Source organism: Callorhinus ursinus, unplaced genomic scaffold (assembly GCF_003265705.2).
Source record: "Callorhinus ursinus isolate GAN/ISIS: 27379988/994484 unplaced genomic scaffold, GSC_fseal_2.0 scaffold49, whole genome shotgun sequence".
NCBI lineage: Eukaryota > Metazoa > Chordata > Mammalia > Carnivora > Otariidae > Callorhinus > Callorhinus ursinus.
In genome coordinates this window covers 8,912,865-8,935,180 of record NW_027397111.1, presented here as the reverse complement: position 1 = coordinate 8,935,180, position 22,316 = coordinate 8,912,865, and the positions used below count along the sequence as shown (strand labels likewise).

The following is a 22,316-nucleotide window of genomic DNA, read 5'->3' as shown; positions in this document are numbered from 1 at the left end:
TCTTTCTTGGGAGAAAGATTAAGAGGATACCATCTAAGAAATTTTAGTTTTTCAGTTCCATTTTGCATTACCTGAAGAAATTGGTATGTTACATGCATGCTTTGGGATGAATTTGAACATAGTCTAGTGAATGTGCCTTAAAAAAGCAGTTAAGGTCCAGACGCATGCTGAAGACAGGTGTTAGAAGCCAGCGATTGTGAAAATTTGGATTCTGTGTCCTTCAGTGACAAAAAGGGCAACAAAATTGCAGAAGTTTGTCTTTGGTCTGGAAATAGAGCATTTACCTCTAAGTTTACATTTGGAGGAAATTCTAAATTTAATAAGCAGTGGTGGTGATTTCAAACCTCCTAAGGACATGGGGTCTACAGTGAGGGGAGACGCTGGGCGGGCCGTGGCTCTGTTACGCAAGCACAAACCCTCTCTCCTGGCTGGAGTCCCTGGTGTTCCCTTAACTGCGGCAACACTGGCCTTCTCTCCAGAATTCTTTGCCCCAGCTAAACTATACCTGTGACCTCAGAGCATACTTTTCCAGAGAGCTGAAGGAGTCTGCTGTGTTGTGGGGCCCGGCCCTGAACGGGAGCAGACCAAGGGAGGGCTCTCGTTTGTACTGGGTCCCTGTCTTTCTGTATCTCCAGTTTGCAATCTTGTCATCTCAGGATACTGGGGGTGGGGGGAGAGGCGTAGCAGAAGTGTGCAGATAGATTTAATTTTCTGACCAAGGTGAGAGGCAAGATGGTCTTATAGAGAGCACTGTTGCACTTAGTTAGCTATGTGATTCTGAGCAAACCACATGATTTTCCTAGGTTGTTTTCTCATCTACACACTGAGGAGGTTAGGCTGTCAAAGCTGCAGTAAGAATTAGGGTGAATGAAAATTGATCCTTGCTTTCATCACCACCTTTTCTGGCTCATCACTGTGCCTTCTTTCCTTCCTCAGAAACCTGTCACACCCGTTCCTCTCTTCTGTTCTACTGCGCCTCTCCCTTCCCCCATCAAGGTCAAGGCAGAGCTGCAGATTAGGCCAAGATCCAGAGTTTCCTAGAGTGTAATTTAGAGTAGCTTAGAAAGGGAAGCCTGACTCTGGCCTCTTTAATCCTGCAGAGTTTCAAAGGGGACTTGGTCAGGATGGGGGGCACTTCTCTTGCTGGGAGCAGCCATTTAGCCAGTTTTCCTAACGCCTAGAATGTGTATGTCCATTTCCACAAGATTGTCTTTTCCTATTCTGGAGTGGTCATTTTATTTTTGTTCCAAATTATCTGGAGTTTTAGACAAACTTGCAAAACTGTGCTTTTATTAAGTGACTTTTTGAATAAACTCTTTGGTATTGAGCAAATGTATTTATTTACTGGTATGTGCAATGACAAAGTTGGTATTTTCCCATGTTGACATTATATATGTTGTAGAACTTAGTGTTTGTCTAAGTACAGACCATATAGCAACAAATTAAACTTGAACTGTTTCAACACTGCTGTGCATTTTTTTTTTTCCCTATAAAAGGGGAGAAAACATTTCTTACCTACAAGTGTATTCGTTCCGTCTGTCCTAAGAGCCTGGGGGTGGGGGTGGGTAGGAAGGGCTCACAGCTTGTTTGGAAATACTACTGTGTGGGCCGACGCTGTCCTCCCTCTGGCTGAGCTCAACAGATTTAAGGCTGGGCAGAACCACACACAGGCTGGGAAGGGCTGGATAGAAGAGACTTCGGTTAAAGTAGTTCTCTGCAAGCATGGGCGGTTTAGTTCCTCCATATGCCCCTGGGGGCCTGGTTCTTAGGACAAAAGTAAGGAGAGCTGGTTTTAGTTTTTTACCCTAGATTTGGAGTTTTTATGTGGCTAAGATCCTGCCAAAACCCCAGCCCAGCTCCTTGGCTCTGCCTCTGTGGGAAACCGCAGATGTAGGTTCGGACCAGAGGTTTTTGTTGGTTAGTGGTCAGGTGAGAGACAAATCTTTTAAATAGCCACGGACGGGGTGACCATAGGTCCATGGCAGTCCAGGTTTATACCTATTGTCCTGGCATCATTCTAATTAAAGCTCCCTTTTCTCTCTCTCTCTCTCAAGGGGTCTTAGTTTGGACCATGAGTTATCTGATCACCCAAGCCATAGAAGGTACAGAGAGAGTGGTTCTCAAAGGCCATCTCTTCAAAAGGTCCAGTATGCCTCCATTCTTCAACATGCCTTCCTTCCTGGGCCTAGTCTTTTAGAGCACGTGCACTGCTAGTCCTGGAGCTCACAAGGCGCTTTCCTTGTGCTATTAGGACTAGGAAAGCAGCTCTCCTGACTGGCTCGCCCTCTTAACTTAACCAAGCACAGTCCCAGGTGATACCCGTGTTTCCTAGGCCATTTGTCCATCCCCAAAGTGAGGACTTCATGCTCTCCGCCACAGTGCTCAAAGGTCACTGAGGACCTAGTACCTGGGGGCTGATCAAGTTCACAGCCCAGACCAGTTCTGAGAAGTGAAGACCATAAGGAAAGAGTACACATGACAAAAACCAGTCCTCTGATTTTGGTCATCCTGGGTTGTATATACACACAGTTGTCATCCCTGAAGGATAAAATAATTCGGGAAAATCCACAAAGCACTAAATGACCAAACATTTCTGAAATATAAATGTTAATATATCCTAGCTGTATAAGCCAACCAAGAGTGAGGGCAGTAGGAACCATCATGAGCTCTTAGTACTTCTGGCAGGAGATAGTTCCATAAGCCAGTTTCCCCCAAAGATTAACATTCAAAATAAAGAGTTGGTTACAGGACATCTTACATACCAGCCTCATAAAAATACCTGAACATCCACATACTTCCACACTTGTCTGTTTTGTCCAACACCGCTTTTTGTGCCAAGAATGACCGTTCTTTTCCTTGGCCACCTGGAGAAGTTCTTAGCATGCCTGAAGATCCAACTCCCCGGTAAAGCTTCTTGGAAGTACTTTGGCAAAAATGATCTTTGTGCTCCTGTAGACTTGGGTCCACATCTCAATTACAGCATAAAACCTTGTACAATAAAAGTAAATTAGCTACCACCTAGTGAGTGGTTAGCATGGAGGAGATGGGAGGGCCAATGCTGTTTTAGATGCACTGATGATTCACATTTAATCCTCCTACCCAACCTGGGAGAGCTGGACTTCGACTCCCCTGTGTCAGGAGAAAGCCAAGTCTCAGGAGGGGTAAGGAGCCAACAAGAGTCTACAGATAGAATAGGCCGGGATGGAATCATGACCAATATTTCTCTGCCTGCAGAATTCACAATCTTGAGCCCTTTTACAGTTAATCATTCATTTAAAAAAAAATTGGGCAAGGCTCCCACACTAAGCTTTCTTGTTTCTTGAAGGTAGGAATTGAGGCTCTGTTCCTGCTGCTCAGCTCTGGGCAGTGTCTGCTAAATGAATAAATGAATGAATAAGCTAGAAAAAAACACATCTCTAAGAAGGGAACCATATATCCTAAGGCAAAAAAAGAAGGAACCAGGGACCCAGGACTCCTTATAAATCAATCCCTCGCAGTGAAAAAAGGGAAATGACAGGGAAAGTGATTTATCAAAACAGTAAAGAGCACCTACATTCTTTTTTTACCTTGAGCATTACATCTAGATAACTTCCAGCACATTTTAAAACTATACTCTAAAGTGAATCAAAGGTTCCACACAGATGGATGCAATATACTTTTCCTACAGACTCAGTCTTCAATGACTTTTCTCTGTAACAAGAAATGTTAATTTCATTAACATTAATTTCATTAAGAAATGCCTACTATTAGCTGACATGTTATCTAAATATCCCATAACCTTCTGACAGCAGTCTATATGCCTATATGTTTGATGTCAGCTATTTTCCTGGCATTTTAGTCGACCAGGAACAATGGAACTCTAAAAGCCCTACAGACCTTTACATCGTTTCTCAGTTTTCAAGTCTTCCACATTTCATGATGAGAAATGTTCCTGGGAATGTGTCTTCTTTAAACTCTCAGGTCTTAACATGTAAACTGAATTCACTCATCCTTCCTAGACAGGATGCGTGGGTGCCATCTTATCTCAAGAAGACAGATGACAGGGGCGCCTGAGTGGCTCAGTCATTAAGCGTCTGCCTTCAGCTCAGGTCATGATCCCAAGGTCCTGGGATTGAGCCCCGCATCGGGCTCTCTGCTCAGCGGGAAGCCTGCTTCTCCCTCTCCCCCCGCTTGTGTTCCTGCTCTTGCTATCTGTCAAATAAATAAATAAAATCTTAAAAAAAAAAAAGATGATAGGTGGCACCCTTAGAAATTAGGCCTTTAGTGAGAGGTTAAGACTGGGAGGATTTTGACCAACCTCCTCCCCTTCCCAGCTTTCTCAAAAGACCCAGATACCTGAATATAGCATAGTCTCTTTCCTTGGGCACTGCTATAGGTTCTCTGCAACAGACACACACTGCAACTTTCCTTTCGGCCCGGCACTTTGTCTAGGAGTTCAGTCCTCCTCATTTCTGTTTCAATTCATGTGGTAAGAACAAATTTCCCAGAGGGCACAACATTTAGAAATAGCTGTCCTTAAGTACATGGATTCTCTCCCACCCCTCGCTCTCTGGTCTGACCGCCTCGTGGAGGTCCACCACCCTTACACAGGCTTTTGTGTAGCCTTCCCAGCCTCCAACCTTGGCTCTGCAGGGCAAGGATTAAAGTCTCTATTTAAAGCTTCCTCTGGCCACTGAAGGCCAGAGGTACAATGGTGCTTCTGGGTTGGCAGTTCTGTCAAACAGAACAGGTATAAAGGAAGCTAAAGACCCAGCAATACCAGAGTAACAGTCCCCCAGCTGGTCTCTGGGCTCATTCACAGGTCACTGGGAGCCTTCTGCTACTCTGGAGAAAAGCGGGTATCTGAGGCAGCAACAATGCTCCCCAAAAGGCCCTCACTGTGAGGAAGGCGCTTCTTCAGTTCACACAGCAGAGTCTTACCCTGCTCTGGCCCCATCATACCCACTAACAAAATGTTCTCTTCTTGAACCCAGGGGACCACTAACCTGCTCAAGGCCCACAGAGTAAGGCATCCTGGACTCTATAATCTTCACTTTTGCAGCCTTAAGTCCTCATCACATGTAAACTAATGTTTGTTCACAGGTAAACCATCTGCTACTCCTAGCACGAAGTCAGACCCCTGCCCCTGAGTGCCCAACAGATCAAACATAATTACTCAATGGATCAACTCTCTGGTGGAAGAAAGGCATGAAGAGTGAAGCTGTACTGTGTTCATACTAATTGCTATGGTGTTTTACAAGGTGACAGGTGTGTGAGCACCAGGAAGGATATCCATGGTAGTGGCCTGATTAGCTAGAATATTTAAATACAGAATGAAATTCAGGGCACAGGGCCAAGGATGAAATCAGAGAGGAGAGAAAGGTCACCTTGGAACTAGAGTAATGGATACTTCCGGAAACCAACTAAAGCAGAACCTGGGGGTTCCGCTTCCTCAACGTGCCACCTGTATGTACTTTATCAGGGCTGATGCCCAGGCCTTCATCTCTGAAGTCTTGGGGCCATACTTCTTTGGTGGTTTCCTCTTGCTCAGTGTAAGTGTCTGCACCAAATCCAGCATTCTCTGCCAAGACCGCAGGATCCTCTTCATGAAAACAGCAGGAACAGGTTTGTGGCTTTGGGTCACATGAGGTAACAGAATTCTCTTCCCGGGTGCTGGGGTCAGTGCGCATTTCCCAACCCAAATGGTCTGATTCTTCACCTTCCAGCACTCCCATTCTTTCAGCTAGTTCTTCAGCAGAGGGCTCCTTGGGGTCAGGGTAATCCACCAGGATTGTTTCTTGCCTACGCTTGATGCAATCTGAAAGGTCATAAATTGGATAAGTCTCTTCAGGGTAACCTAGAGAAAAAAGTAGCATAAAGTCTTACAAGGAATGTCTCTTCAACAGAAAGTATCAGGCTCAAAGAGGCTTCTCAGGCGGCAGCCATCCTATCCCCACAAATCCATTCAAAAAATCTCTGATGACTCTAACAGTTCTCAAGTTTTACTTGAGTAAATTCTTAGCAATCTGGCGGACTATCCCAGTGTTTTTTGAAATACAAACCAACTCAGAAGAAAATCCCTTCTCAAGTGCAGGGTGGTTAGGGCAGAGTCGAAGCCTCGCCGCCCCCTGCCCGCCCCCGGCTTCTGCAGTGACTAAGATTAAACAATGTGAGCCTTCAGTTAAAAAAAAAAAAAAAAAAAAAAAAAGGTACCAAACACCAGATGGAGAGAGCATAGCTCAAGGCTAATGTTGATAATTTCTATTTGGATCCATTTCCAAATCTTCCTGGGGGGAGGGGGGAGGGGGAGAAAAGGAAGACTAAGGTCTTTGAAGAAAAAAAAAAAAACACCACGAAGCCTTCGACTAATGGAAACAACTGAAAGGGCTTGCAAGTGTCAGAGAAAGCCCCTTCAGCAAGACATGCCCGAGATCCCAAAGGACAAGCCCTGCGTTTTCACAAGACAGAATTCCCATTGTTGGCTTCTTCGTCTCCACAAAATGGAACAAAAGACAACAAACCAGTAAACAAAATGAGTAATACTAGTACTGAATCCCAGCTATGATAATGAGAAAAGATGGAAAGCTGCCAAATTAAAGAACAAACTGAAATCAATCTGTGTCCGCCAAGCTGTGCCGGAGCAGCAGATGGGCCTCGCCCGAGCTTGTGTGCTGGCGCTGGCGCGGCAGCCGTGCGCCCTGCACGGCGCGAGAAGCCGGAGAATCCAAAATCCATTTGCACATTATGATAACTGGCAAATTCAACCCTAATGCAAACCACTTTTTGCCTGCAAATTCTGAAAAGCAGGGGTCTTTTTTGATGCAGTGTAGAGTGTGGAGAGACCTATTTTAACAACATTTACTGGGGGTTTTTTTCTGATTATAAAAGTCATACAGAAAACTCACTACAGAAAATTTTTAAAAACACAGACAAGTTTAAAAAAAAAAAAAAAAAAAAACACAAGTCACCCAGAATCCTACCACTGATAATAATCTGTTGTGTTACTTCTGGCCTTTTTATCATGTATAAACATACTGTGTGTAAAATGTAATACTCTGATTTTTTTCATTCAGCGTTCTATCGTGAGCTGCGAAATACCCCATCATACAGCTACATAACGGACACGACTGGCCGTGCCTCTTCTGTAAGACACGTAGATTCTTTCCAGTTTCCCCTTATTATAAGTAACTTGGCAGTTAGGATCTCTGAATAGAAGTCTATGTCCACTTCCCTATTTCTTTAAGATAGCCCACTAGAAATGTGAGAACTAAAGGGATCAGACATTTTCCAAGCCTGTTTTTACACTCCACCAAATGGGTTTCCAGAAGAATGTCTATTTTCCGTCCTACCGGTGACATAAAAACTTGTCCATCTGATCACATCCTCGTCATCACTGCCAGTGGCATGTGAAGCAGTGTCAGTCCGCTGGCTTAACTCACTATGGATGGAATGCGAGGTAAAACAGCCTAGCCACCCAAGGCCCTCACAGCCTCCCTGGTCAAGGACAGGGGCTGGAGAAGCATACTTGTTAATCAGCTCCCAGCCACTTAATACTTAAGAGAAGTCCATTTTCTGGCATGTTCCTGCCTTCTCCACACCAAGGACAAAGCTTACCTTTGGAGTTCCATGGCTATCTGCTTTGGTTTAAGAGGGGAAGGCCTGCTAAGGAAAACCAAATAGAGACTCACAAACAGGCTGCTGAGGTAGCCCACTATCAGCCAACATCGCTGGTTATTCAAGAACTTCATTAAAAATATGAGGAAGCTATAAAACTCATTGATCCTATGAGGAAGTCAGCAGGGGAACCAAACTAAGCAAACTGTGTAAATAGCCCCTAAAAAAAAAACAAAAACAAAACAGCAGTCAATGGTGGAAACAGGAGTTAATATCAATCAACTTGTAACCGATACTCCCAGTAATATTCAAAATACTACTGCACTGATAAAACCAACCAGACTTCAATATAAAAAGGGGAGGAAACAGGAAATAAGAGCTTTTAGAAATAGAAAATATTTAAACTTGAGAAAGGGAAAAAATAGATTAAAATGGACAGGGCTAAAAGCCAAATTAGTACATTAGAAGTCCAAGTACAGAAATTCTTCTAAGACAAAGGTAAAAATGACAAAGAAATGGAAATTGTGAGAAAAAAATATATATAGGCTGCATTGAAAGCTGATCCAGGACATCCAATCTCCAAATTACTGGGATTCCAGAACGAGGGCAGAGTAGGTTAAATGGAAGCAATAACCAAAAAGAAAGGTTATACAAGAAAATATCATTTAGCTGAAGAAAGACTCAAGTCTTCAGATGGAAGAGTCACTAAATGCTAGGCAAAAATACTATGAAAAATTCACATACTCACACACACTCAGATATATGCCAGTGAACCTGCCCAAATTTGAATGTTTAAGTATTAAAAGATTATACATTTCCAGCCAGAAAACAAACTAAAAACAGATTGCCTATTGAGAAAAAGAATCAGACTGTGATAAGATTTCTCATTTTCAACATCAAATGAAAGATAATACAGCAATGTTTTCAGACTTACAAAGAAAAATGGCATGATCAAATAATTATTTGTATAAAGGTAAAAAATGGTATGTGTAGATAACCAAGTACTCAGAAAGTACACCAATCTATAAGGGGGTGAGTGCGTAGGGGGTGGAGGTACTTAAGAGTTCTGACAAATACAAAAAAAATTTTTAAATCTGAGGAAGATTATACTGTATATGAGAAAGTGGTAAACAATGAATCAGTAAGAAGTATCAGTGTAAACTAATTATTGGTAAAATGGTTAGAAATTTAATGCCATTGTTGAAATACTTAAAATAGGCTAATATATTTGAAAGTTAATATCACTTGGAGCTAAAATTCTATATAATTTCAACACCACCTAAGAGGAACACAGAAAATAAACGTGATAAAGATTTTACCTTCTTTGGGAACAAGGTTATATAAAAAGATTTACAATTTAGAGGAGAAAATGAATTCCAATTTTCATTTCTTTGATTACTAGAAAGATTGAAATACTTTTTAATGTTTTATAGCAAGGTGTTTTTTTCTTTTATGTACTGCTTACACAGGAGGATATCAGTTTTATAAATTACAGAATGCTTTACATATTAAAGGTATCAACTTTTCAGTCATTTGTCACGAATACTTTTTCTAGTTTAGTGTTGGCTTTAAATTGTGTGGTATTCTCTAATCTAAGTAAAGGTTTTATGCATTCAGGCTACATTATCCTTTCCCTTACAATTTTCTTCATCGCTTTTAAAAAATTTAATTGCAGGGGCACCCGGGTGGCTCAGTCAGTTAAGTGTCTGCCTTCGGCTCAGGTCATGATCCCAGGGTCCTGGGATCAAGCCCCGCATTGGGCTCTCTGCTCAGCAGGGAGCCTGCTTCTCCCTCTTCCTACCACTCTGCCTACTTGTGATCTGTGTCAAAAAAACAAAACAAAACAAAAAAACTGCAGATTCACATGTGGTTGGAAAAAAAAAAAATCCCATGTACCCATAACCCAGTTTCTCCCAATGGTAATATCTTGCCAAACTATATGACAGTACACAACCAGGATGTTATTGATAGAGTCAATATACAGAACATTTCTATCATCACAAGGATCCCTTATGCCCTTTATTTGCCACACCTATTGCCTCCTGCCTCTATTTCCTCCTTAACCTCTGGCAACTACCAGTCTGTTCTCCATTTCTATAATTTTACCATTTTAAGAAAGTTATATAATTGCACAGTATGGAACCTTTTGGAATTAGACTTTTTCACTCAGTATAATTATCTGGAAATTCATCCAGGTTGTTGCATGTATCAATTTCTTTTTATTGCTGAGTAGTATACCGAAGTATCAATGTACCACGGTTTTGTAACCACTTACCTGTTGAAGGCTGTTTGGGTTGTTTGCAGCTTGGGGTGGCTACAAATAAACCTGCCATAAATATTCATGTATAAGTTTTATGTGAATTTAAGTCTTAAGTTCTGTGATACATGCCCAGGAGTGCAACTGCCAGGTTGTAAAGTTGTTGAAGATTTATGAAACTGCCAAAATGTTTTGCAGAGTAAGTGTACATCCCCACCACCAATGTATGAGTGGATCTAGTTTCTCCATATCCTTGCCAGCATTTCGTGTTGTTACTGTTTTTTATTTTAGCCATTCTGATAGATGTGTAGTGGTTATTTCATTGTGATTTTAATCTATTTCCCTAGTGGCTAATGATGTTTAACATCTTTTTGTGTGCTTATTTGCAATCTGTTTGTCTTTTTTGGTGAAAGTCTGTTCATATCTTTTGCCCATTTCCTAACTGGATTGTTTTTTACTGTTGAGTTTTGAGAGTTTTTTTTTGTTTTTTTTTTTTAAGATTTTATTTGAGTGAGAGCAAGCATGAGCAGGGGGAGGGGTAGAGGGAGAGGGAGAATCAGACTCCCCACTGAGCAGGGAGCCCAGACTCGGGGGCTCAATCCCAGGACCCTGGGATCATGACCCAAGCCGAAGGCAGATGACTCACCAACACTGAGCCACCCACACATCCCAAGAGTTCTTATATACTCTAGATATAAATCCTTTGTTGGATAGGTGATTTGCAAATATTTTCTCCCACTGTGTAGTTTGTCTTTTCATTATCTTAACAGGGTCTTTTGCAGAGCAAAAGTTTTAGATTTTGATGACCTCCAATCTATCAATTTTTCCTTTTATGAATTGTGTTTATGATGTCAAGTTTAAGAACTCTTTAACCCCAGATCCAAGATTTTCTATATATTTTTCAAAAAAGGTTTATAGTTGGGCGCCTGGATGGCTCAGTCATTAAGTGTCTGCCTTCAGCTCAGTCATGGTCCCGGGGTCCTGGGATGGAGCCCCGCATCGGGCTCCCTGCTCGGCAGGAAGCCTGCTTCTCCCTCTCCCACTCCTCCTGCTTGTGTTCCCTCTCTCGCTGTCTCTGTGTCAAATAAATAAAATCTTAAAAAAAAAAAAGTTTATAGTTTTATCATTTATGTTCATGATCTATTTTTAGTTAAATTTTGTGTAATATGTAGAACTTAGTTCAAGGCTTATTTTTTGCTATAGATATCCGATTGCCAGAGCACCATTTGTTAAAAAGGCTATCAAAACTGCTTTTGTATCTGTCAAAAATCAGTTGTACATGTTTGTGTGGTTCTGGGTTCTCGGTTTTATTCCTTTAATCTATGGGTCTATTCCTATACCAATATCACAGTTTTGATTGTTAACTATATAGTAAGTCTTGGAATCAAGTAAACTAATTCCTCCCGCTTTTACAAACTTTTTTAATTATTCTATTTTCTCTGCCCCTCCATATATATTTTAGAATAATCTTGTATCTTACAAAAAAATCTTGCTGAGATTTTGATAGGGGTTGCATTAACGCATTTGTCAATGTGGGAATGGATATTTGTGTTGAGTTTTCCAATATATGAACATGATAGATCTCCCCCTTTATTTACACCTTTGATTTCTTTCATCAGTGTTGTATAGTTTTCAGCACACAAGTCCTGTACGTTTTGCTAAATTTACACCTAAGTCTTTCATTTTAGATTAAAAATTCTGATACCAAATTTAAAATTGATATCAACATATTCATTGCCAATATGTAGAAATATAATGATTTTTGTCTGTTTATCTTGTATCCTACAGCCTTGCTGAACACACTCTGGGAGTGTTGTTGTTGTTGTTAGGTAGGCTCCAGGCCCAGAGTGGAGCCCAACATGGCGCTTGAACTCATGACCCTGAGATCAAGACCTGAGCTGAGATCAAGAGTTGGACACTTAACTGACTGAGCCACCCAGATGCCCCAACTCTGGGAGTTTAAAAATGGATTCCTTGGGGTTTTCTACATAGGCAATCATGTAATCTGCTAAGAGGAGCAGTTTTCTTTCTTCCTTTTTAATCTGTAGGCCTTTTATTTCCTTTACTTGCCTTACCTATAATTTTTAGTATTATGCTGAATAAGAGTAGTCACCCTTGCCTTTGATGACTATTAAATATAATGTTAGCTGTAGGTTTCTGTAGATTATCTTTATCAAGTTGATGAAATTACCCTCTATTCCTATTTTTCTGAGAGTTTTTATTATGAATGGATCTTGCATTGCTTTTATGCTCAAGAAATCCTTTCCCGCTAAAGAGCCAGTACATAGTTGCAATATGTATTGCATATTATAAAAGTGCATAGTCAAAGGAATAGAACCACCAGCATTCAAAGCAGCGTTGCTGACTAGGCAATAGAACAGTCTACAGTATGTCTCTCTGTTGTCCGTCACTGAATACATTAGTAGTAACTTTGAAATGAAAGAAAAAAGAAAAAAGGAGCTGTAACCCCTTTTATTTTCTCTGTTTAAGATCAAACAGAAAACAGGGGCGCCTGGGTGGCTCAGTCGTTAAGCTACTGCCTTCGGCTCAGGTCATGATCCCAGGGTCCTGGGATTGAGCCCCGCATCAGGCTCCCTGCTCCGTAGGAAGCCTGCTTCTCCCTCTCTCCCACTCCCCCTGCTTGTGTTCCCTCTCTGTCTCTGTCAAATTAAAAACAAAACAAAACAAAAAAAGATCAAACAGAAAACAAACATCAACTCTGTTATACACTAACATTTTCAAAGTACATCATTTGTACAAGAGAAGGACTAAACAAAAATGTGTTTACAGAGATCCAAACGAAGTGAGGGCTGGCACCTCGCCTCACACGGCCTTCCGATGGTACTGAGGAGGAGCCACTTCATAATCGCTGGCACTAAACAAGGTTGCCGAATTCTTTGCCAGGTATTTTAGGAAATCATGAAGATATTTGCAACAATTTTTTCTACTTTTTAAAGGTTCCTGTTCTCCATCCCTAACTACTTAGTATATCTGGAATTATTTCACTGTTAAATGTGTAGGCTCTTACTTCTGCTCAAGCAATGATGGAAACATGGGGACCCCTTTCTTTAAACTAGAAAACCAAAAGAAATATAGGCAGCACCAATTTTCAAACATTAATAAGTAGTATAGCATGATCCCTGAGAAAAGGGAAACAGAGCCCAGTGGTCCCACTAAGTTGGGAAGACAGACTAGAATTTTGGGAGGCCAGGGCAGCTAGAATTTACAGTGAAGAATACGAGAAAGAAGCTTTGTAGACAAAGAGCTTCAGGGATCTTCAGAGAGAACTCTTCATGTTTTTAGCTGTGCTCTGATCTGTGCATATATGTGAAAGAACTACCCAAGGCCAGGAAAAGAACTACTGAAAGCATTAGGCCTAAAAATTCTTGGCACTCATACATAGCTGGGAATAGTTCATGTTCCTGCCAGTAAGAGCTGAAAACATTGCAGAGCATCAGACAGAATCCTAAGAAGGGTACCGCCTTACTAGTGGGGCTAAATTAGCCAAAGTAGAGGCTGCTCTGGACCCATTCTCACAAATCTTAAAAACAAGCCTTAAAGGAATCCAACTGATTTCTGGTAACTTAACTGTGTGTTAATAAGAAGTCCAACAACTATTTAAAGTACTAAAACAAAAATCCAGAATCCAATAATATAAAATATGTAATATCCATCATCCAGTCAAAATTTACCAGGCATGTAAAAAGGGCATAAAATTAGGGCCCACAGCAAGGAGAAAAATTAATCACTAGAAATAGACCCAGAAGATAAGATCAACAGCTAAGACTGTTAAAGAAGCTAGTACAAATATGCCTCATATTTTAAAGAAGGTATAAGAATATGAGAAATGAAATATTTAAGAAATGAAAGACTTAAAGACCCAAATAGAACTTCTAGAAATGACAATACAATATCTGAATTAAAAATACATTAAATGAGGGGTGCCTGGGTGGCTCAGTCGTTAAGCATCTACCCCAGGCTCAGGTCATGATCCTGGGGTCCCAGGATCGAGCCCCGCATCAGGCTCCCTGCTCAGCAGGAAGCCTGCTTCTCCCTCCCCCACCCCCCCGCTTGTGTTCCCTTTCTCACTGTGTCTGTCAAATAAATAAAATCTTTAAAAAAAATACATTAAATGAGACTCAGAGCAGAAAATATACTACTAAAGAAAAGATTAACAAACTTAAAGGCACAGCGAAAAAAATTATCCAAAATTTAGCATGGCATGAATAAAAGAACAGTCTATACACAACCTATAGGGCAATTTCAAAGGTCTAACAAATGTGCAACTGGAGAATCAGAAGTGGCGAGGAGGAAGACAGAAAGAGAAAGAAAAAGAGAAAGAGATATCATTAATAAAATAATGGCCAAAGTGGTTGAGGGGAGGGGAAATCAAAGATCGAGGCTGCCACCTTGAGAAACTAGAAAAAGAAATTGCAAATTAAGCCGAAAGTAAGCAGAAGGAAGGAAACATAACAGAAATCAAGGAAATAGGAAACAGAAACCAAAATAGAGTTCTTTGAAAAGATATAAACTTCTGGCCAGTCTGATCAGGAAAAAATTTAGAGAAAGAACAAATTACCAGTATCAGAAACAGAAGAGAGAACATCCCAATACATTACATACATTAAATGAATATAAACAACTTTATACTAATAAATTTGACCATTTAGATGAAATACATAAATTCCTTGAAAGAAACAAGCTATCAAAGCTCATTCAAGAAGAAATAATCTGAATAGCACTGTATCTGTTAAAGACATTTAATTCATAGTTAATAAACTCTTACCAAAAAAAAAAAAAAAACCCTCTTACTAATAAGAAAACTCTAGGACCTGATGGTATCACTGGAAAATTCCATATTTAAGAAAAAGATAGCAATTCTATGGAAAGTCTTCCAGAAAATATAAGAAACATATTGCAATGTATTACCATGAAATCAAAACCAAAAAGATGACAAGAAAGCAAAAGCACAAACCAGTATCCCTCATAAACACAAAAATAAAAAGTCCTTAGCAAATTGAACCTAGCCATACAGAAGAACATCATAACAAAGTAGTTTATCCCAGGAATGTAAAGTTGTTTAAATATTCAAAAAAAATTCAGTGTAATTCACTGGATTAACAGATGAAAACAAAAATATGAAATCAGTTAACAAAAGGCATTCCCCAAAATTAAATATCCATTTGTGATTAAAAACTTTCAGCAGGGTGCCTGGGTGGCTCAGTCTGTTAAGCGTCTGCCTTCAGCTTAGGTCATGATTCCAGAGTCCTGGTTGAGCCCCACATCGGGCTCCCTGCTCAGCAGGGAATCGGCTTCTCCCTCTGCCCCTCACTCACTCATGTTCTCTCTAATAAAATCTTTAAAAACAAAACAAAAAAAAACCTCTCAGCAAAGTAACACTAGGAAGAAGCTTCCTCAACCTGAAAAAGAGCATCCATGAAAGACCAACAGCTCATATCACACTAATGGAGAACATGTGAGTGCTTCCCTCTAATATCAGGAAAGCAAGGATGCTTGTCCTCACCACTTCTATTCAGTATTGTGCTAGAGTTTCTGACCAATGCAATAAGGCAAGAAAAATAAAAGACCTATAGATTGGAAAGTTAGGAGTAAAACTGTCTATTCACAATTTGATTCTCTATGTAGAAAATTCTACGAAATTTAATCCTAAGAAATCTAAAGAAAAAAAAAGCTACTAGAACTAAGTGTGTTTAGAAAGGTGATAGGAAATGAGGTCAGAATACAAAAATCAATTGTAGTTCTATATAGTAACAAGCAATTAGAAATTTTAAAATAAACACATTATCTTCAAAAATATGAACTATTTAAGCATAAGTTTATAAAACATGTACAAGACCTATATATTGAAAACTATAAACTCTGCTGAAAAATTAAAGATCTAATAAATGGTGAGATATAAAATGTTCATGTACTGGAAGATTCAATATTGCTATGATGTTAATTCTTCCAAATTGATCTAAAGGTTCAATATGATGCCAATCAGAATCCCACTGGGCTTTTTCATAGATACTGACATACTGATTCTACATTTATGTGAAAATATGAAGGGCCTAGAATAACCAAAATAATTTTGAAATAAAAGGGGAAAAAAACAAGTTGAATTTGTGCTGATTTCAAGACTTAATATACAGACACAGTGATAAAGACATTGTGATACTGGTATAAGTATAGACATGATTTCACTTATATGTGAAATTTAAGAAACAAAACAAAGAAAAAAAGAGAAACAGGGGCACCTGGGTGGTTCAGCTGGTTAAGCGTCTGCCTTTGGCTCAGGTCATGATCTTGGGGTTCTGGGATCGAGTCCCACATCAGGCTCCTTGCTCAGCAGGGAGTCTGCTTCTCCCTCTCCCTCTACTGTCCCCTGCTCTCTCTCTCTCAAATAATAAACTTAAAAAAAAAAAAGGGGAGGAACCCCAGACTCTTAAATATAGAGAACAAATTGGTGGTTGCCAGAAAGGTGGGTGGGGGATGGATGAAATCGGTGAAGGGAATTAAGAGTCATCACTTATCATGATGAGCACTGAGTAATGTATAGAATTGTTGAATCATTATAGTGTACACCTGTAACTAATAATACTGTATGTTAATTATACTTGAATAAAAAAATTTTTTAAAAGAGAGGATCCAGAATAGACCCATACATACAGCTGATTTTCAACATGCCAAAGAATTAAATGTTCCAAAATAAGTGGGAATAATTGGATATCAACATGGAAAAAAATTAACCTCAGTCCTAATGCCTCACACCATATATAAAAACTAGCTCAAAATGGCTCATATGCGGGCGCCTGGGTGGCTCAGTTGGTTGAGCGACTGCCTTCGGCTCAGGTCATGATCCTGGAGTCCCTGGATCGAGTCCCGCATCGGGCTCCCCGCTCAGCGGGGAGTCTGCTTCTCCCTCTGACCCTCCCCCCTCTCATGTGCTCTCTCTCTCTCATTCTCTCTGTCTCAAATAAATAAATAAAATCTTTAAAAAAAAAAAATGGCTCATATGCCTAAATCTAAGCTAAAACTATAACACTTCTAGAAGAAGAAAACAGGAGTCAGGCAAACCTTGAGTTAGGTAAAGATCATAAAAGAAAAATGATAAGCTGCACTTCATCAAAATAAAAACTTCTGCTCTTTGAACGATGCCACTAAGAAAATAAAAGGGGAAGCCACAGTTTAGGAGAAAATATTTGTAAAATACCTAACTGGTAATAAACCTATATCCAGAATATATAAAGAACTCTTGTAACTCAATAAAAACAAATCAACCCAATTAAAAAATTGGCAAACAATGTTAACAGACACTTTACTAAAGATACAGAGATGGCAAATACATTAAAAAATGTCCATCGTCACTGGGGAAATGCAAATTAAAGTCACAACTGAGATACCACTATACACTCACTAGAATGGCTAAAAGTAAAAAGGCTGACAATATCAAGTGTTACCAAGGATGTGGAGTAACTACAATACTCCTACATTGCTGGCAGAAGGCAAAATGGCAAAGCCACTTTGGAAAACAGGTTGACAGTTTCTAAGAATGTTGAACATATATTTAACATAAAAGCCCAGAAATAAATCTCATACCTAGGATATACCCAAAAGAAATAAAAATATATGTTCAAACAAAGATGTGTATGCAAGTTCATAGCAGCTTGATTCATAATATCTCAAAGCTGGAGAAAACCCAAATGTTCCTAAACTAGTGAATAGAAAAACAAACAACAGTATATCCATGTATCAGAATACTACTCAGCAATTAAAAAAAAAAATACTGATACATTCAACGCATGACTCTCAAAAGCATTATGCTAAATTAAAGAAGCCAGAAACAAAAGAGCATGTGCAATATGATCCATTTATACAGAAAACTATAGGGACAGAAATTGGTTACATTGTGCCAGGGTAGTTGAAGGGATTCCCTCCAAAGGGGAAGGGAACTTTCTGAGAGGATGGAAACATCCTAGATCATGATTGTGGTATAATTATACCACTCTACACATTTGTCAAAACTTACCTAACCAGACACTTACAACTGGTGAATTTTATCATACATATACATTGTATTTTAAAAAATTTTTAAGATCTCTTTTCTGGGCTGACAGCTAACCAAGAAATGACAAGACACTGTTTACCTTCCCAGTCCTCCATGTAAGGGGCCTCCTCAGCTTCTTTCTCTGGAGTGGGCCTGTCAGTGAATTTTCCTTCTTTCATGACCCTGGTGATTTCTCGGAGCTGATGCAGCAACCGTTTTTCTTGGTCAGAAGTCACAGTCTGTGCTCTGCTTAGAGATATCAGACAACCCAGCCATTTAATGATAAATGAACTCCTGGGCAATGAACATAGACATCACTATGATCCGTCTGGATCCTAGAATAGGAAGTCCAACAGCAGCAGGTAAATATTCTAGAAATTGGGCCTGGAAATGCATTGCTGATAACTAGATATGTTAGTTCAATGTTCTGATTGATTTTATAAATGGGGAAACTAAGGCCTAGAAAAGATCAAGTGATTGCCCAAGGTCCCACAATGAATTAAGGCCAAAACTGGGACCAGACCCCAGATGTTTCAGCTTTCAGCTCAGTGTTCTTTCAGTATACCTCACTGCCCTGATTCTCTAATCTCTAAGAAATTTCACTGTTACTCTTACTACCCATTTACTATAAGCCACTTTTCTCCAAAGCAAGGTCATCAAAAGAAAATGTGCTGAGTCATTAGACACAACTAGGGAAAAATATCCTACTAGCCCAACCCTGGAATCACTAGGCTGCATCTACTTGTGCAGAAATAAAGATACATCCGAAAATTTCAGAGCTGGATCATTCTGACAAATCAGTCATCTAGACCAGAGAAACTGAGGCCCACAGAGAGGAAATTCTACATTTATTCCTACTGCTAGTTAATGCCATCACTTGAACTACAACTAAAGTCTCCTGACTTCTGATAGCATTCTATGCAATTCTTAAAGCACAATGCTCAAGTTCCAGTTTAGAAAACCTGGGTTTGAGTCCCAATTTAGCTGGATAACACTGGGCAAATGTGTACAAAAATAAGATGAGGCTCAAGATTAATGGTAGGACGATTTTGAGATGGAAGCATCGCATCACACTCATAGGCAAAGTCCTACTCAGAAGACTAACTAGTTTGGGACCAGTTTTACCTAGTGGCAGGACGTAACAGAATACTTATTTTCCCCTTAAAAATCCAAAACATTCGAAGGCAATATAAATTCATGAAGGAAAAATGACCTTTAATACTAGCCTCATGGAAGTGCCATCAATTTTTTCTAAACAGCCAGTCTCCAGCCTGTGTTCCTTCTTATGCTTAGTCTAACAAACTTAAGCCTTAATGACCAGCCGGGGAAAAAAGTGTTCCTCCCTCCAATGTTAAGATGGTTAAGTGAGGAAAATGAAGGTGCAACATTTCCACAGACCTCAGTGGGAAGAAAACAAAAGCACCATGAGCTCCACTTCTTCCACACTAAAGGGCCTCAAAGCCATGAACTGAAGAAGCCTGTCTGTCCTACATTCAGGTAAATCTTACATGCAGCAGGCCTCTTACAGCTCTGGTCTTCCTCTCCGTACAGGAGTCCTGACTTGTCACAATTGCTCATCTGCTCTGTAGAACTCCTAATCCTTACTATTACAACAACCCACTTTGGGGGGGCTTCTGACTCACCTAGGGCAACCTTTTAGCTAGAAAAGCCTATTTGCTAGAATCCAAAATACAGAAAGAACTTATAAAACTCAACACCCAAAAAACAAATAACCCAGTCAAAAAATGGACAGAAGACATGAATAGGCATTTTTTCCAAGACCATATACAGACAGCCAACAGGCACATGAAGAGATGATCCAACATCACTCATTACCAGGGAAATGCAAATCAAAACTACAATGAGGTATCACCTCACACCTGTCAGAATAGCTAAAAATCAACAACAGAAGAAACAACAGGTGTTGGCAAGGATGTGGAAAAAGGGGAACCCTCTTACACCGTTGCTGGGAATGCAAACTGGTGCAGCCACTCTGAAAAACAATATGGAGGTTCCTCAAAAAGTTAAAGCTACCCTATGATCGAGCAATTGCACTACTGGGTATTTACCCACAGGATACAAAAATACTGATTCAAAGGGGTACGTGCACCCTGATGTTTATGGCAGCGTTATCAACAATAGCCAAACTATGGAAAGAGCCCAAATATCCATCCACTGATGAATGGATAAAGATGTGCAATGGACTAATACTCAACCATAAAAAAGAATGCCATCTTGCCATTTATGACATGAATGGAGCTAGAGAGTACTATGTTAAGCAAAATAAGTCTGAGAAAGACAAATACCATATGATTTCACTCATATGTGGAATTTAAGAAACAAAACAGATGAACATAGTAGGAAAAAAGAGGCAAACTGAGAAACAGACTCTTAACTATGTAGAGCAAACAGAGTTACTGGAGGGGAGATGGGTTGGGGAATGGGGTAAATGGGTGATGGGGATTAAGGAGGGCACTTGTGATGAGCACTAGGTGTTGGATGTAAGTGATAAATCACCAAATCCTACACCTGAAACTAATGTTACACTGTATGTTAACTAACTGGAATTTAAATAAAAACTTGGAAGAAAATAAAAGAGCCTATGTGCTTATCACAAAGCTCTGGCCCTTGGGCGCATGTGTTACTTCTCTGGACTGTACTCAGCACATTTTGATTTTTACTGAAACAGTCTTGACTCTGTTTCGGAACTTACGGAAAACCAGAACCCCTAATTTTAAAAGGGATAGCTCTGCTAGGAGAAGCATAAACAGGCAAGTGAAGCTTTCTCAGAGAATTCTAAATTAAAGCATCCTCTTTTACTTCCAAACAAGCATATTCCTGTTGTCCATATCATGCATTAGGCAATTAATCATGGTCCGTCTTACAGCTTCTGAATTTACGTAATGAAGGTTTTCATAGATTCCTCACTGTCTCAACTTGGTTTGATAGTCCTGGAGGGCACTGATAAATTCAGGACAGTACAGGCACAGTGCCACGAACACTGCAAGCACTCGATTTACTATGTGTTAGTTTAATTGGTCCCCATTTCCTTACCATCTGTTTTCCCCCACCTCCCTGAAATCTGGCTTCTACTCCATCATTATACCAAAACTTGTGAAAATCATCAATACCACTTTACTCTCAAGTCTAAGAATCTTTTTTTACATTTCATTTTTCTTGACTTCTCTGTACTGTGGGCCATCCTCTCCTTGAAATATTCTCTTCCCTTGGCTATTGAGACCTCCGCATTCCTCCCACTTTAACCATTCCTTGGATTGCTGATCCTGGCTCACTCTCCCCCCATCCGCCTTCTAAACACATGGTATTCCTGAAGGCTCAATCCTCGGGCTCTCACTTGTCCATTCTTACAGTCATCTCTCAGGAAGCAGACCCAGTATCACAAATTAAACCACTGCCTCTACATAGATGATACCCATACTCTACCTCTAATCCCGATTTACCACATGAAAACCAGTCTCATAACTCCAGTGATCTAGGGCATTTCCACTTAGAGGACTTGCTATTAATGAAGTTAACCTCAAATTCGCTCTTCCAAAACAGGGCCTAGTTGGCCCAGGATGAGGAACAGCTGTGTGAGCAGCCAGGTTTGGAGAGGCTGGGTATGGCAGATTCCAAGATGCTAGAAAAATAGAAGGTCAGATTGGACGATTCCTGATCAGACTTTTGAGTATTATAAACCCAGAGGAATCATCAAGTTCTGAAACCAAAAGTAAAGAGAATGAAATAGTTTCTTACAATACCATTCATGATTAGAACAGAATTCAGACCAGCAAAAGATCGCAAGCTATCGCCACACAGTATGATGTGCCTCAAGAACTTGATCTCCTCTTTCCCCACGGCCCTTACTTCCCTCCAGCCAAATAACTTCCCAACTTGTTTCCTTTGTTCTGACCCAAATTTCCTATTGTTGTTGTATATCATACATAGCTGTTCTGATGGCACCTTAACCATATTCAAAGCTGAACTCATGATCCTTATACCAAAGCCTTATCTTCCTTCTCCTCTTCTGTATTTTTATCTTGGTTGGTATTATAATCTTCCTTGTCATTTGGGCCACAAATCTCCAACTCATCTCTATCTCTTTGTCCTTCATTGCTATTACCTAGTTTTTCTTTTGGAGAACCAACCCCTCTTTTGCTCATAGTGTAAAGGTTAGAGTGAAGCTATCCATTCCCTTACCTCTCCTTCAAAGGTGGCCCACAGCCAATCAACACACTCCATCCCTGGGCTGCAGTGAATGATTCAGTGATATACATAGGACCCAAGTTGGAACAACTGTACTTTCTCCTAAAACTGGGTGTTGAATGCAGTAAAGCCAGATCTGAAAACTTCTCATGTTAATTCATTCTGACAGCAGTCCTTGAAGAACCTGTCCATTTGTTTGTTCTCGAACTCTCC

General features: G+C 40.0%; 1 protein-coding gene across 1 annotated transcript in view; it reads right to left on the bottom strand.

Moving 5' to 3' along the window:
• Positions 1–1,511: 1,511 nt before the first annotated feature.
• RIC3 (RIC3 acetylcholine receptor chaperone) overlaps positions 1,512–22,316 on the bottom strand; it is a 68,500-nt gene continuing 47,695 nt past the window's right edge. Inside the window, 2 exon segments of the mRNA XM_025848652.2 lie at positions 1,512–5,836; positions 17,998–18,146. Coding sequence (XP_025704437.2) covers positions 5,403–5,836; positions 17,998–18,146 — 583 coding nt within the window. The 3' untranslated portion in view covers positions 1,512–5,402.